The sequence below is a fragment of the Rhineura floridana genome, chromosome 10 (assembly GCF_030035675.1).
Source record: "Rhineura floridana isolate rRhiFlo1 chromosome 10, rRhiFlo1.hap2, whole genome shotgun sequence".
Lineage (NCBI taxonomy): Eukaryota > Metazoa > Chordata > Lepidosauria > Squamata > Rhineuridae > Rhineura > Rhineura floridana.
Window position 1 is genome coordinate 90367213 of NC_084489.1, and position 14526 is coordinate 90381738.

The 14526-nt window shown below is 45.5% G+C and overlaps 1 protein-coding gene across 1 annotated transcript; it reads left to right on the plus strand.

Annotated features, from left to right (window-relative positions):
- Positions 1 to 4952: 4952 nt before the first annotated feature.
- On the plus strand, positions 4953 to 12114 carry LOC133365617 (GTPase IMAP family member 9-like). The gene is made up of 3 exons (XM_061587843.1): positions 4953 to 5038; positions 8688 to 8761; positions 10590 to 12114. Exons 2-3 carry the CDS (start codon positions 8752 to 8754, stop codon positions 11267 to 11269), a joined length of 690 nt encoding a protein of 229 aa, XP_061443827.1. The 5' UTR covers positions 4953 to 5038; positions 8688 to 8751; the 3' UTR covers positions 11270 to 12114.
- Positions 12115 to 14526: the final 2412 nt, after the last annotated feature.

Genomic DNA, 14526 nt, shown 5'->3' on the forward strand with positions numbered 1-14526 from the left:
TGCCCCTGAGCTAGGCCCCTCCCCAGATACTTCAAGCAGACATGATGCTGCTGCTGCTGGGGTCCTTTCCCCGACTGTAGCTTCAAAAGCCTCCCCTGACCCGTCCCAGAGGCTTCTGTCCACTCCCTGCTCAGCGGACAGAGTGCCATCCTCAGCTTCAGGTGCCCAGTGGGCAGCGACTGCAGTTGATCAGCTCCAGAAGGCCCAATCCATTGGGGGGAGAGAAAAATGGATTTCCTCTGTGTGCTGCCCTGCCCTGGAGGTTAACCTGTACTCAGATGTGCCAACAGGATTTCCTGGGCCCAGTACACTGCATGTGGATTGGACCCCCTATATTCCCACCCGGCCCATCTTTCCCACAATCTTTTGGCAAGAACTGCTGCTTATGTACATCTCTTACCAACATGAACGGTTGTTTTGAATCCACAGTCTTGATTTAAGATGGATTTTTGACAGATCTTAACCTGCCTTTCAGAGTTCCTGCTCTCACTATTTATTTATTTATTTATTTTTATTTTATTCGATTTATATACCGCCCACAGCCCAAGGGCTCTCAGGGCGGTGCACAACATGGATAAAATACAATAAAATCACAAAAACAGCAAAGTATACATTATTAAACAAGTAAACAACCTAATATAGATTAAAACACAAATAGATTAAAATGTCTGGAAGAATAAAAAGGTTTTAACCTGGCGCCGAAAAGATAAAAGTGTAGGCGCCAGGCGCACCTCATCGGTAAGACTGTTCCATAAATCGGGGGCAACCACTGAAAAGGCCCTAGATCTTGTTACTACCCTCCGAGCTTCTCTGTGAGTCGGAGCTCGGAGGAGGGCCTTAGATGTTGAACGTAGTGAACGGGTAGGTTCATATCGGGAGAGGCGTTCCGCTAGGTATTGTGGTCCCGCGCCTTGTATAAGTCAAAACTAGCACTTTGAATTTGGCCCGGAAACAAATAGGTAGCCAGTGCAAACGAGCCAGAACAGGTGTTATATGTGCAGACCGCCTAGTCCTCGTCAGCAGTCTAGCAGCTGCGTTTTGCACTAGCTGTAGTTTCCGGACTGTCTTCAAAGGCAGCCCCACGTAGAGCGCATTGCAGTAGTCCAATCTAGAGGTTACCAGAGCATGCACAACTGAAGCGAGGTCGTCGCTTTCCAGATAGGGACGTAGCTGGGCTACCAACCGGAGGTGGTAGAACGCATTCCGTGCCACCAAGGCCACCTGCGCCTCGAGAGACAGGAATGGATTGAAAAGAACCCCCAAGCTACGAACCTGTTCCTTCAGGGGGAGTGTAACCCCATCTAGAACAGGTTGAACATCCACCACCTGGTCAGAGAAGGCGCTCACCAACAGCATCTCGGTCTTGTCAGGATTGAGCTTCAGTTTATTAGCTCTCATCCAGTCCATTATCGCGGCCAGGCAATGGTTCAGCACATTAACAGCCTCACCTGAAGAAGATGAAAAGGAGAAATAGAGTTGCGTGTCATCAGCATACTGATGACAACGCACTCCAAAGCTCCTGATGACCACACCCAGCGGCTTCATGTAGATGTTAAAAAGCATAGGGGACAGGACCAATCCCTGCGGGACTCCACAATGGAGAGTCCAGGGTGTCGAACAATGTTCCCCAAGCCCTACCTTCTGGAGACGATCCACCAAGTAGGAGCGGAACCACTGCCAAGCAGTATCTCCAACTCCCAACTCCGTGAGTCTCCCCAGAAGGATACCATGGTCGATGGTATCAAAAGCAGCTGAGAGATCAAGGAGAATCAACAGAGTAACACTCCCTCTGTCCCTCTCCCGACAGAGGTCATCATACAGGGCAACCAAGGCTGTTTCAGTGCCAAAACCGGGCCTAAAACCGGATTGAAACGGATCTAGATAATTGGTTTCATCCAAGAGCACCTGGAGCTGGCTGGCGACCACCCGTTCTAAGACCTTGCCCAGGAATGGAACATTCGCTACCGGTCTATAGTTGTTCAAATTATCTGGGTCCAGGGAAGGTTTCTTCAGGAGTGGTCTCACTACTGCCTCTTTTAAGCAACTAGGGACCACTCCATCTCTCAAGAAGGCATTAATCACTTCCCTGGCCCAGCCGGCTGTTCCAGCCCTGCCAGCTTTCACTAGCCAAGAGGGGCAAGGATCCAGTACAGAGGTGGTTGCACGCACCAGTCCAAGCACCTTGTCAACGTCCTCAAGCTGTACCAACTGAAACTCATCCAATAAATAAGGACAAGACCATGCTCCAGATACCTCTTTAGGTTCAACTGCCCTAATACTGGAGTCTAAGTCCCGGCGGATGCATGAGATTTTATCTTGGAAGTGCCCAGCGAACTCGTTACAGCAGATATCTGAAGGTTCTATAACTTCCTGAGGGCTAGGATGTAATAGCCCTCGGACAATTTTAAAGAGCTCCGCTGGGCGGTTGAGAGATGATTTAATAGTGGCAGCGAAATATCGCTTTTTCGCTGCCCTCACTGCTTCTGTATACAGTTTAGTGGAGGCACTTACCAAGGCGTAATTGCATCCGTCAGGAGTCCGCCTCCATCTGCACTCAAGCCTTCTCCTCTCTTGCTTCATCGCTCTCAGCTCCGGGGTATACCACGGGGCTGCATGAGCTCTGCATCGAAGAGGGCGCGCGGGAGCAATCGTGTCCACGGCCCGGGTCATTTCCGTGTTCCACAGTTTGACCAGGGCTTCGACAGGAGCGCCAGTCTTCTCAGCCGGAAAATCCCCCAGAGCCCTTTGGAAACCCAAAGGATCCATTAGTCTCCGAGGTCGGACCCGCTTAATAGGTCCTCCACCCTTGCAGAGGGAAAGGGTGGCTGTAAGCCTAAACTTTATTTATTGCATTTGTATACCGCCCCATAGCTGAAGCCCTCTGGGCGGTTTACAACAATTAAAAATATTAAAAACAAATATACAAATGTAAAAACACAAGGCACTTTACAACTGTTATAAATATGAATAATTATATTCATATAATTATTAAATAACATTTAGATAGCAGCAGCTAAAACCCTTGTGCAGTTTGAGTGAACCAACTCTCAGCCTAACTTACCTCACAGGGTTGTTGCACAGATATAAGGGGGGGAGGACCCAGGAAGAAAAGTGAGGTTCACATATCTCATGTCATATTCACAAACTAGGCAGTGAAGAGGAAAAAAAACATGCACAAAGGCAGCCCCCTCAATTTTTTTAATTGCGACATTCCACAGTTCTGATATTTTACAGCAAATTATCCCCCTAAGACTAAAGTAATGACAGCAGAAGATTTATGTAACTTTACAGTTGACAATGAGGGCATTGAACTTGTAAAGGAATATCAATACCTCGGCGCAGTCATTAACCAAAACGGAGACAATAGTCAAGAAATCAGAAGAAGGCTAGGACTGGGGAGGGCAGCTGTGAGAGAACTAGAAAAGGTCCCCAAATGCAAAGATGTATCACTGAACACTAAAGTCAGGATCATTCAGACCATGGTATTCCCGATCTCTATGTATGGATGTGGAAGTTGGAAAGTGAAAAAAGCGGATAAGAGAAAAATCAGCTTGTTTGAAATGTGGTGCTGGAGGAGAGCTTTGCGCATACCATGGACTGCGAAAAAGACAAATAATTGGGTGTTAGAACAAATTAAACAAGAACTCACTAGAAGCTAAAATGATGAAACTGAGGTTATCATACTTTGGACACATCATGAGAAGACATGTTTCACTAGAAAAGACAATAATGCTGGGAAAAACAGAAGGGAGTAGAAAAAGAGGAAGACCAAACGAGATGGATCGATTCCATCAAGGAAGCCACAGACCTGAATTTACAAGATCTGAACAGGGTGGTTCCAGACAGATGCTATTGGAGGTCACTTATTCATAGGGTTGCCATAAGTCGTAGTCGACTTGGAGGCACATAACACACACACAGACATCCCTCCCAAAAAATGCACCAAAACACGCATATGCACAAGTAAGTAAAGGGGAGTGGGCAAGCTTGCTGCTGCTGCTGCAAGCTGTAACCTTACCTGTGATGGGCAGACAAGCAGGAAAAGGCAGCTATTCAGAGTTCTAGGTACTGTCATGTCAATCACAACTGACTTCCCTTATTGGCTAAAAATCTGAAAGGGCTACTAGCTTAATTAACAGAAGTTGCAGAGACGGGGAATATTGGCATTTTGGTGTATATCTCTTGATCCAGAACACTTAGGAACTTAATTTTTTAAATGAAAGCTAAGAATCTGGGGGCCCTGCTGGCCCCAGGCCTGGGAGAAATGGACCCTTGCTGCCCATCTGTTGGTGGCCCTTCCTGTGCCTCATGTACAGCAACTTAACGGGATCTGGCCTTGAGCACAATAAGGTATGAATGATTTCAGTAGGGGAGAAATTTGGTGCAGTCCATACCTATTGAAACACAGCGATCCCTTGGAATTAACACTCCTCTGAATTCTGTGATGCAGTCTTCCAACCAAAGAATGGGCACGAAAATGCATCTGTTAGGCAAAAATGTGTAGGTATATCTGAAAATAATATACAAAATACATTATATTAGGGGAAATTGCTTGCAAGTATGTGTAAAAAATGCAAACTTTCAGGAGGCTCACAGAAGAAATGCAAAAGGGGCACCTTTAACATGAAGGCACTGGTTGGTTTAATGCCTCTGCATGCCAGTTGCTGAGAATCACAAGTGGGGAGAGTGCTGCACTTGTGCTCAGCTTGCGGAGTTCCCATTGGGGCATCTGGCTGGCCACTGTGAGAATGAGATGCTGGACTAGATGAGCCCCCTTTGGCCTGATCCAGCAGCTGGGCTCTGCTTAATGCTCTCATGGCCCCATTGTACTGATGGGTAAGAACCAAACACGTCAACTGTGAAGAGAACACTTTCAGTTTCCCCTGCTGAGTGAAAGTGAAACTTTTCTTAGCTATTAATGTGCAGTCAAAAGCTCTCCCAGGCTCAGTAGGCTGGAAGGGAGACTCAGAGGCTGCCTGAAGGTGCAGAGAGCAGCAGCAGCCACCACAGGAATCCCCTAGACTGAGAAACCAGCAAGGTAGTGAAAACGTGCTCCCTTCCCTTGCCCCTTGTAGAGTTTTAAAAATAAATTATTTGCAGAAGGCAGCTGGTTAAGGCAAAACTGGATCTCTCTATTGCCAGGAGGAAAAGAGGGGGGTGGAGAAGGCGGACATTTCTTTTAACCAGTTACATAATGCACCCTCTGCTTTTGCATCTGTGGGTGTTGAATGCAAAGTTCGTCCTCCTGGGGGATGTTCTGAAACGAAAGGGGGAGGGAAGCGGGCACAATCCACGGAAAGCAGTTTGTAACTAATTCCCAGAGATACCCATGGGAATTAAGGCTGTAAAAATCCCATTGATTTTGATGGGCTAAGGCAAATGATTCTCCCAATTGTGGTGACAATGGCTATGCCGCTGTGAGGTGGTGGTTCTCTTATTCTTACATTCTCAATTCTTTGTCTTTCTTGTAACGTGCAGAGAGTGTTAACATTGCTCTCCATCAAATTAACCCTTTAGTAAAGAAGTACTTGAGCCTCGGCAGCTGAATCCTGCCAGTTGGGATTCATGTGTCTGCAATTCCTTCCAGACATGTTCCTAGAAGTTATGGCTTCTGTTGCCCTGATGTAATGAATATTACACCTCCTGAGTAGCCAAAGGACCATGGGAGTTGTGCTACTAGACCCACTGGAATGAATGAACTTAAGTTAGTCATGCCCACAAACTGTTACCTTCTTCGTGCCATGCCATTCCCTCCCACAATATGCCAAGGAGTTATCCCATAAGGTGGCAATCCTCTGGCCCTCTGCTACTTACTTCTGAGTAAACTTGCATAGGCTCAAGCCACAGTCCTATAAAGCTGCAGTCTTACTGCCCTTTGCTGAAAACACTACTTTTTATTTTGATTTAAACTTCACATTTCTCCTATTGTTCAATAGCACAATTAACAAACAGGGGAAATCAAGCTGGCATGTTTTTGAACCTGATTGTGTTACTGACTAGACTGGATTGTGCCTAATTGGATCTGCTTGTGCAACCCACTAGACTAGAGTGTGGGTGTCCTCAGGTGAAATCCTGAGAATTGCAGCTTGATCTGTAATTAGGGATGGATGAGGATTTTGGATCAGATCGCATTTCAAGCTGACTTTATCAAATTTGCAATTTCTGAAACAATATGAGAACTGGAACACAACCATTCTTCAAAACTCACATTTATTAGAATTTTTGGAGGCAGTTCGCCAACTGAACAACATTTACAAAAATACATTTATTAGGGGAATGTGGGCATAAAGATTAATACACGAGTGAAAATAACAGGCAAAAAGGCATGAAATGATGAGAAATGGCTTGCGAAATGTGCACCTTTGTCAAAACTGCCTCCAGAAATGTGTAGAGAACCGAAAGAGACAGATTCCCTGTCTGTAATCATGTTTACTCAGAAGAAAGCTAAACTGGAACCCTCTTGCCCTGCACTGCAAGGACTCTTTTTTAAAAAAACAACAGAAGCAGTTTTTGTTTAATTTTTGCAGTTGTGCTGCTTATAAGAGCCCTGCAAATGCACACAGGCTGACATACATACACATCCGGCAGAGTGATAACACGGCGCTGAAAGGACCTGCTTCAAAATGTCGGGAGAAGGGTGTGACCGTAAGGCAACCCATGAGGAGTGTGGACAGGGGGGGAAACCACTCTGCTCACGTAGCTCTGTTATCCCCATTGTGTGGACACAGCATGGCAAGAAGTACCCAGACCCCAAAGTGCCAGACCTCTGAAGTGTGGGATGGTCAATTGCAATTCCGCTTGTGGCTTCATATAGAAGAGCAACGACCAGCTGCCCTTGCCTGGAAGGGGCTGTGTGCTCACTCAGGGCCCTTTATGAAGGAGAGGTGGATGGATGGAAGGAAGGTGTAATGAGGCTATATTGACCCAGCAAAGCCATTCCTCCCTCATCAATTCTTTATAGATGGGATACTGAACTGTATGCCAGTGTGGTGTAATGAGAGACAGTGAGGTACAATGGTTAGGGTGTTAGACTGGGAGCTGGGAGACCAGGGTCTGAATCCCCGCTCAGCCATGAAGCTCACTGGGTGAGCACCTTGGGCCAGTCACTGTCTCTCAGCCTAATCCGGAGTTTTGGGGTTCGGTGCCACCAATATGCAGATGACACCCAACTCTATCTCTCCTTTCCACCTGATGAAACCAAGGAAGCCGTCCAGGTTCTCAGCCGATGCCTGGTATCAGTGATGGACTGGATGGGAGCAAACAAACTGAAATTAAATCCTGACAAGACAGAGGTGCTCCTCGTCAGTCGGAAGGCGGAGCAGGGAATAGGGATTCAACTTGTGCTGGATGGGGTTACACTCCCCCTGAAATCACAGGTTCGCAGTTTGGGAGTGCTCCTGGACTCGGCTCTGACTCTGGAGGCACAGGTCTCGGCTGTGGCTAGGAGTGCTTTTGCTCAATTAAGATTGGTGCGCCAACTGTGCCCGTTCCTTGACCAGTCAGACTTGACCACGGTGACACATGCCTTAGTTACATCCCGATTAGACTACTGTAATGCGCTCTACGTGGGGCTGCCCATGAAGACTGCTCGGAAACTGAAATTGGTACAAAGAGCTGCAGCCAGGATGTTAACTGGGGCGGGATATAGAGAACATACAACCCCGCTGTTGTATCAGCTCCACTGGTTGCCCATTTGTTTCCAGGCACAATTCAAGGTGCTGGTTTTGACCTATAAAGCCTTATACGGCTTAGGTCCAGGCTATCTGTCAGAGCGCCTCTCCCTCTATGAACCTGCTCGGACTCTAAGATCCTCCAGCGAGACTCTAATTACCCCTTCCTTCTTGCAAGTTCATCTTGCAGAGACACAGAATAGGGCTTTTTCGGTGGCCGCCCCTAGACTGTGGAACTCTCTCCCTATTGAGATCCGGTTGGCTTCCTCATTATCAAATTTTCGTGCACAGGTGAAGACTGTTCTATTTAGACGGGCTTTTAACCAATGTAGTTAGTTTTAACTTATGTTTATTTAATTCCATTTTAAATTGCTTAAACTGAATATCATGTTTATTAATTATTGCTGTTTTAATGTTTTAATGTAAGCCGCCCTGAGTTCCTCGGAAAAAGGGCGGGGTATAAATATTTTAAATAAATAAATAAATAAATAACCTACCCCGCAGGGCTGTTGTGAGGATAAAATAGGGAGGTGAGAACCATGTCTGTGCACCACCTTGAACTCCTCAGAGGCAAGGTAGGGTATAATAAAGGGTGTAATAAATAAATAAATGAATAAATAAAAATAATAAATAATCTGTGAAGTGATCTTTCTGGTGGACTTTTCTGGATATTACTAGGTTTTAAACAGAAAACAAATATTAAGGAAGGAAGTGGAGGGGCTGTGGGGCAGGGGGCTACAAAGGAGACCACCACAATTTCCTTTTGTGATTCGGGTTCAACTTCACTGGTGCCCAGGGGGGACCTGGAGGGGTGCAGAGGATGTGTAAACTTTCTCTCACTGCTCCCTGGCACAAGTCCCTCCCCTTTCAGTCCTACTTAACAGGGGATGTATTTACGCATCCCCAAAACATTGATTTTGGCTAAGGAGGCCAGTGGCAGAGAGTCCCTGGAGAGAAAGTGGGTTCTGCAACACAAATGTTTTCCGGGAGTTTTGCAATGACTTTTGGTGTTTTTAGCCAGGAATTCTGGACTGCCTTGAATGCTGAATCGCTTACAACAAGTCTTTCTTTGACAAGCAAGATGGCCAACGGTGAGTCTCGTGACAGTTATCACTGTCCTGTGGCACCGCTACAAATCTCTGCAGCGCTTTACTGTTAGCTTACAACTTCAAGATGGCCACAAAGTTGTCTTTATCCCCAAGGCCTTCTCCTTGTATTGTGCTGAAGCTACAAATTGTTGTCAGGATGCCTATTAAAAGGACAGAGCCAGGCATGTTTATGTTGCACCCTGTGCTGACAAGAAGATATTGGAAGAATCAGGACAGACTAAAGGAAGTATTTCTTCGCACACGACATAGTTAAACTATGGGGTTTGCTCTCACAAGAGGCAGTGATGGCCACCAATCTGGATGGCTATAAAAGAGGATTAGACTAATTGATGGAGGGCAATAAGGCTCTCAATGGCTACTAGCCACAATGGCTATGTGCAGGGCTGGCACCTGACTGCAGTGGGCCTTCAAAGGTGATTGCGGCGGCATTGGCAGCGGCACTGCCTCTGTCGCTGGGTGTCCATGCTTGCCTTTACCCAAGATGGCGGCAGGAGCATGTTGACACCCCGCTGCCATCTTGGGTGATAGCAAGCATGCACAAGCAGCATGCTAACATGCTGACACAGCCAGGCCTACCTCATGGCAGTGTGATGTGGAAATTGGCACGGCCAGCCTGCACTGGCAGCAGATGGGGGGATGTTGCCTGGGACCGTGGCTCCTGTTCTGTGATCAATGCCAGCATTGGGTCATGAGGTGCACGCTGTGCGACCCAGTGATACCACAGATCATGGAGTGGGGGCTATACCCGCCTAGCCCCAGCAGCAGGGACCCCTTTCAGCTTCAGGGGCCCTTGGCTAGTGCCCAACCTGCCCCACGCTGGTGCCGGGCCTGTAGGTGTGGAGAGCGTTACTGTTGCGCTCAGGCCCTGCTTGCATACTTCCCATTAGGGCATCTGGCTGGCCATTGTGAGAGCAGGATGCTGGACTAGGTGGGCCCCCTTTGGCCAGATCCAGTTGCTGAAGAGCTCTTCCTATGTTCTTCAAAGAAGTATGACTTTAGGCAAGCCTAATCTCAGAACGGCTGGCTACCTCTCTCGTGTCCTTTAGTAAAACCGGCAATGATCCCCTTGTTCAGAAAGGCTTCAGCCACGTTCTGTTGCTGATTTTAAATAGGTTGGGATGTTTTATTATTTTTTTTCATATAGAAATATATTATTGCACATAATATCTCAAACATTGTAAACTGATTCTAGAACCAGAGAATGGGCTGACAAGCTGTATAGACATCCCCCCCCAAGGCACTGAAACAAAACAAAAGTTTGTATCAACAAATCCATGTTCCTCAGTGCGCCACATCAGGGCCACCAAACCTCTTCCATCTGGTTCTTCCTGACCCACTTCCAGTCTCACTCCTGAACCATCATTTGCTTATTTGTTTCATTTATGAACCACTTCCCATGAAACATCCAACAGTGATTTGACTCTGACATGTCTGATGGGTTTGGCCCTCATCAGCATGCTTCCTTAGGATCCAATATGGTTAACAACAAAGCCTTCCCCAACCTGGTGCCCTCCAAATGTCTCAAATGCAAACGCCCATCAGCTCCAGCCAGCATGGCTGTGTGATGACAGGACTCATGGCGGTTGTAGTCCAAAGCGGCCACGCTGGGCTGGGGCTGACAGGAGTTGTCATTCAAGACATATGGAGGGCACCAGGTTGGTGAGGGCTGTCGTACATGTATCTGTAAGCAGCAACAGATTCTTGGTTCCTAATTAGCTAGTAAGGAACACCTCTGTGCATCATTTTGGGGCAGTTTTGTTGAGCTAGTCAAATCACCTTTACTGACGTGGGGTTATTATCTCTTGCTTAGTGACGAAAGGTGAAGAGCTGAGAATTCTCCTCATTGGCATGACAGGCTCTGGGAAGAGTGCCACAGGGAACACCATCCTGGGGGGCAAGCCATTCAAAAGCTGTGTTGCAGCCTCATCAGTAACAAAGCACTGTAAAAAGAAGGAAGCCACTGTGGGTGAGAGGAAAATTATTGTTGTTGATACTCCCGGGTGGTATGACACAAAAGATAAGCAAGTCTTTCGTTGGAATGAAATCGAGGAATGTGTCAAAACTCATGTTCCTCATGTTCTCCTTGTTGTTATAAAGGTGGACAGAATCACAAGCCAGGTGCAAAACTGTTGTTGGCAGATCAAAAACTTTTTTCGTACTGAAGGAAAAAAATATATGATTCTTTTATTCACTTATAAAGATAAATTAGGCAGTGACAAGTCAACTCTAGAGGAGTTCTTAGAAGATGCTGACAGGAACCTGAAGGATCTGATTGAGATGTCTGAAGGACGAGTAATTGCTTTTAACAATAAAGCTGAAGGAGAAGAAAAGGCAGATCAGGTTCAGCAGCTGATTGAGATGATTGATGCCTTGGTGAGAGATAATGGCCGAGAACCAGCTTACACTCATGAATCGTACAACAAGGACTTTCACTGGTGGTACCGGATTAACCGGTGGTACGAGAGAATGTGGAGTTGGTGGCATTCCTAGCATAAGCAGTAGAGGCCTTGGAATCAAGGACAGAAATACGTTTGCCAAACAACCCTCATTCCCATCCCAGTTTTGAAGGACTTAGACAAAATCCATCTCCACTCACAAATACAACCCTGCAGAGCAGCCTTCCTCTTTCTGGCCTCCTCCCACAATCCTTTTCTCTGTATACATTGACTAAATGCCTGAATGTGATAAGCCCTTTTTTTCCGTGGAAATTAGACTGTGCTGAAAATTCCTCTTGTGTTCTTCTGTGCCTTTTCAACTATCCTCCATTAATGAAAGAAATTGCATTCAAAAGTTAACAAAGGAGAGAGAAGCGTCTCTTAGATTGCTCATGGGTGGGTAGGTGGGTGGGGGGCAGGGTTTTCGTGCCACTTACCTTACTTTTGGCTGAGTTTTTGTGCGTGCCCTTTCTTTTATTCTGCGTATTGTCTCCACAGTGGTCTACGCTCTACAGCCTTCCTGGGTCCCATGCTTCAGTTCAAGTCCATGGGATGGCATCATGAAGCCAATCCTCCCCTGGCTTTGTCAGATCAGGAAAGGACAGGCAGCCAGGAAGGCTGTGGAATGCAGGAAAAATATTCACTGAGGGGGGGGGAAACACACACATCACTCCCGGCCACCTTGTAACGACAGGGTAAACTCAAAACCCACCAAAGTTCTAAAAATATTTTCAAGTGCCATGAAACGGAGGCAGAGAGATGGAACCTTCTTTCCCAGAGGAAGAAAACTTTTGAGAAACTGGAGGACAGGTTTTGGGACAGCACTAGTATAAACTACTCCTTTGATTTATTGTCGATCCTACTGTTTTCCATAAATAAACTTCTCTTTGCTTAAGAGTACTACTGAGTTTTGCTTTGAAAATTCTGGCTTTTGGCCTATAAGGCTCGTCCAATCTACGCTTGCATACACACCATACATTTAAAGCACGTTATTTTTCCCAAAGAATCCTGGGAACTGTAGTTTACTTTTACAGAGCTACAATTCCCAGCACCTCTAACAAACTACAGTTCCCAAGATTCTTTAGGGGGGAATGCTTTAAATGTATGGTGTATACACTACTGGTAAGTGAAACTGGAAGATGCATTAAGGAAGAATTCTTCAGGTCAAACGATGCTTGAATCCATTGCTCGAGATTCCTCACTTCTTTCTCTTTATGAAAACCAGCCCTGTGGGGTGGAGGGACAGAGGGGTGTCACCCTTTCTGCTGTGACACTTTCCTGATGAACTCCTTCCCCCACAACACTGCTGTTTGCAGGATATTGAGGTCACATCAAGTGCCCCACAGACAAAGTGGCTTAACAATCATTTCTTCTCCCTACGGACAGCCGACAGCCGGGAACTATATTTTGGAGTGGGGAGGGGCCAGGCTATCTAACTGACATCTTCTCCAGTACTATAACCAAATGGCAGTGCCCAGGATTCTTGGGGAGAACAAACAAGATATAAACAAGCAGTTAAACATACTAGCAAAGATCTGCCTGACACTCATTTTCAAAAGAAAACCTAAAAAATCAGGTGAAACCATCATTAGGGATACTTTGCATTGCATCACGAGTAGGACTCACAACAGTATTAAGATATATAACAAAGAGTAAAATAAATAAAAATAAATAAAAAATTTATTTGTGAGTCGCCTATCTGTCCAAATTAACAGACACTCTAGGCGACGTACAATAACATAGTAAAATACAGTATACAAATCACCAAAACCACAGTCAGCAATTAATGTAAAACGACTTCCAGGAAGGGTGACTTAGCCTGTGCCTGCTTTTGAGACGGGCTCCTGCCTCAAAAGAAGCTTATTCAGATATATCAGTCAGATTTTTTCTTTTTTTGACTGATTAAACTTCTCCCGGGTAGGGAGAAACGAAGAGATTAACCTCAAAGCCTATTTTTGTTGGGACGACCAGATCTCATTAATTTATGGGACGAGGTCCAGCCGACGAAGGTGGGACGGATTTTCAACAGCAAGCTCTATCTGTTAAAGCGAACGTTCATCTTATCTTCTAAGAGAGAACGCACTAACAGGCAAGCACCCTTCTTTCTATATTTTTCTTTTACTTGACTTAAATTGTTGCTGTTTAAAAGAGATTTGCCAGATTGATCGGTTTTTGACATCTCACTGGGGAGCCATAACTTCTCTCTGCTACTCACTAATTAATAGCTTATCTCTGTTTTTGTTGCAAAAAGCTGTCCTGGATTTGCATTCTAAAGATATACACAGAAGAGGGATTTCTATTCCAGATTTTTATTTTGAAGAATATTATATTGTCTGAGACTACTCTCTTTTTGGTCTATTTTATTTTGACGAATCTGTTTCCTGACGACCGCCATTAATTGTTTCGATCCTGGGAACTGCATTTTGTTTACTTAAGCATGGAGAGATAAGGCTGTCTGCTCTGTTTATACTGTGATGTCACCAAGTTTGGAGTATTAACCCAATTGTTGCTGAAATAAGAAGTGGTTTTCCTATATTTTTCTTTTAAAATGGCAATTAAGAAAGTGGCTGAGAAGCTGGAAATAACTATGTTTCAGAAAATAATGGATGAGATTGAGATAACGAAACAAAACCTGCGACAGGGTTGTAAGGAGCTGAAAATTGAATTGAGTAAAATGAAGCAGGAGATTAAAGATATAGGGGTCCCTGTGAGAGAGGTGACCCTGGAAGGGGTCCCTGTGAGAGAGGAGACCCCGGAGATTGGAACAAACGTGGAACAGGAAAAAGATTTGGAGTCTATGGACTTTAGAAACAAAATCTATTGTTTGGAGACACAGGAGATTAAAGACATAGGGGTCCTTGTGAGAGAGGAGACCCTGGAGACTGGAACAGGGGTCCCTGTGAGAGAGGAGACCCTGGAGACTGGAACAGGGGTCCCTGTGAGAGAGGAGATCCCGGAGATTGGAACAAACGTGGAACAGGAACAAGATTTGGAGTCTATGGACTTTAGAAATAAAATCTATTGTTTGGAACTCAATGTTATCTCTGAAGAAATTAATGAAGATTCTAGAGATAAAGTTATCAATGGCATGGATAATCTTCTGGACTGGAATGATGTGATGGAGCCCAATATAGAGAAAATCTATGGAATTAACTGCAGCCATGTGACAATGGAAAAACTTTCAAGAGATGACCCAGTGTATTTTGAAAAAAAGAACAGAGATATGATTTTACAGCAGTATTTCAGCAACCTATTCAGAATGGATGGCAAGAAAATATTTGGGATAGAGGTAATTCCCATCAGACTCTTACT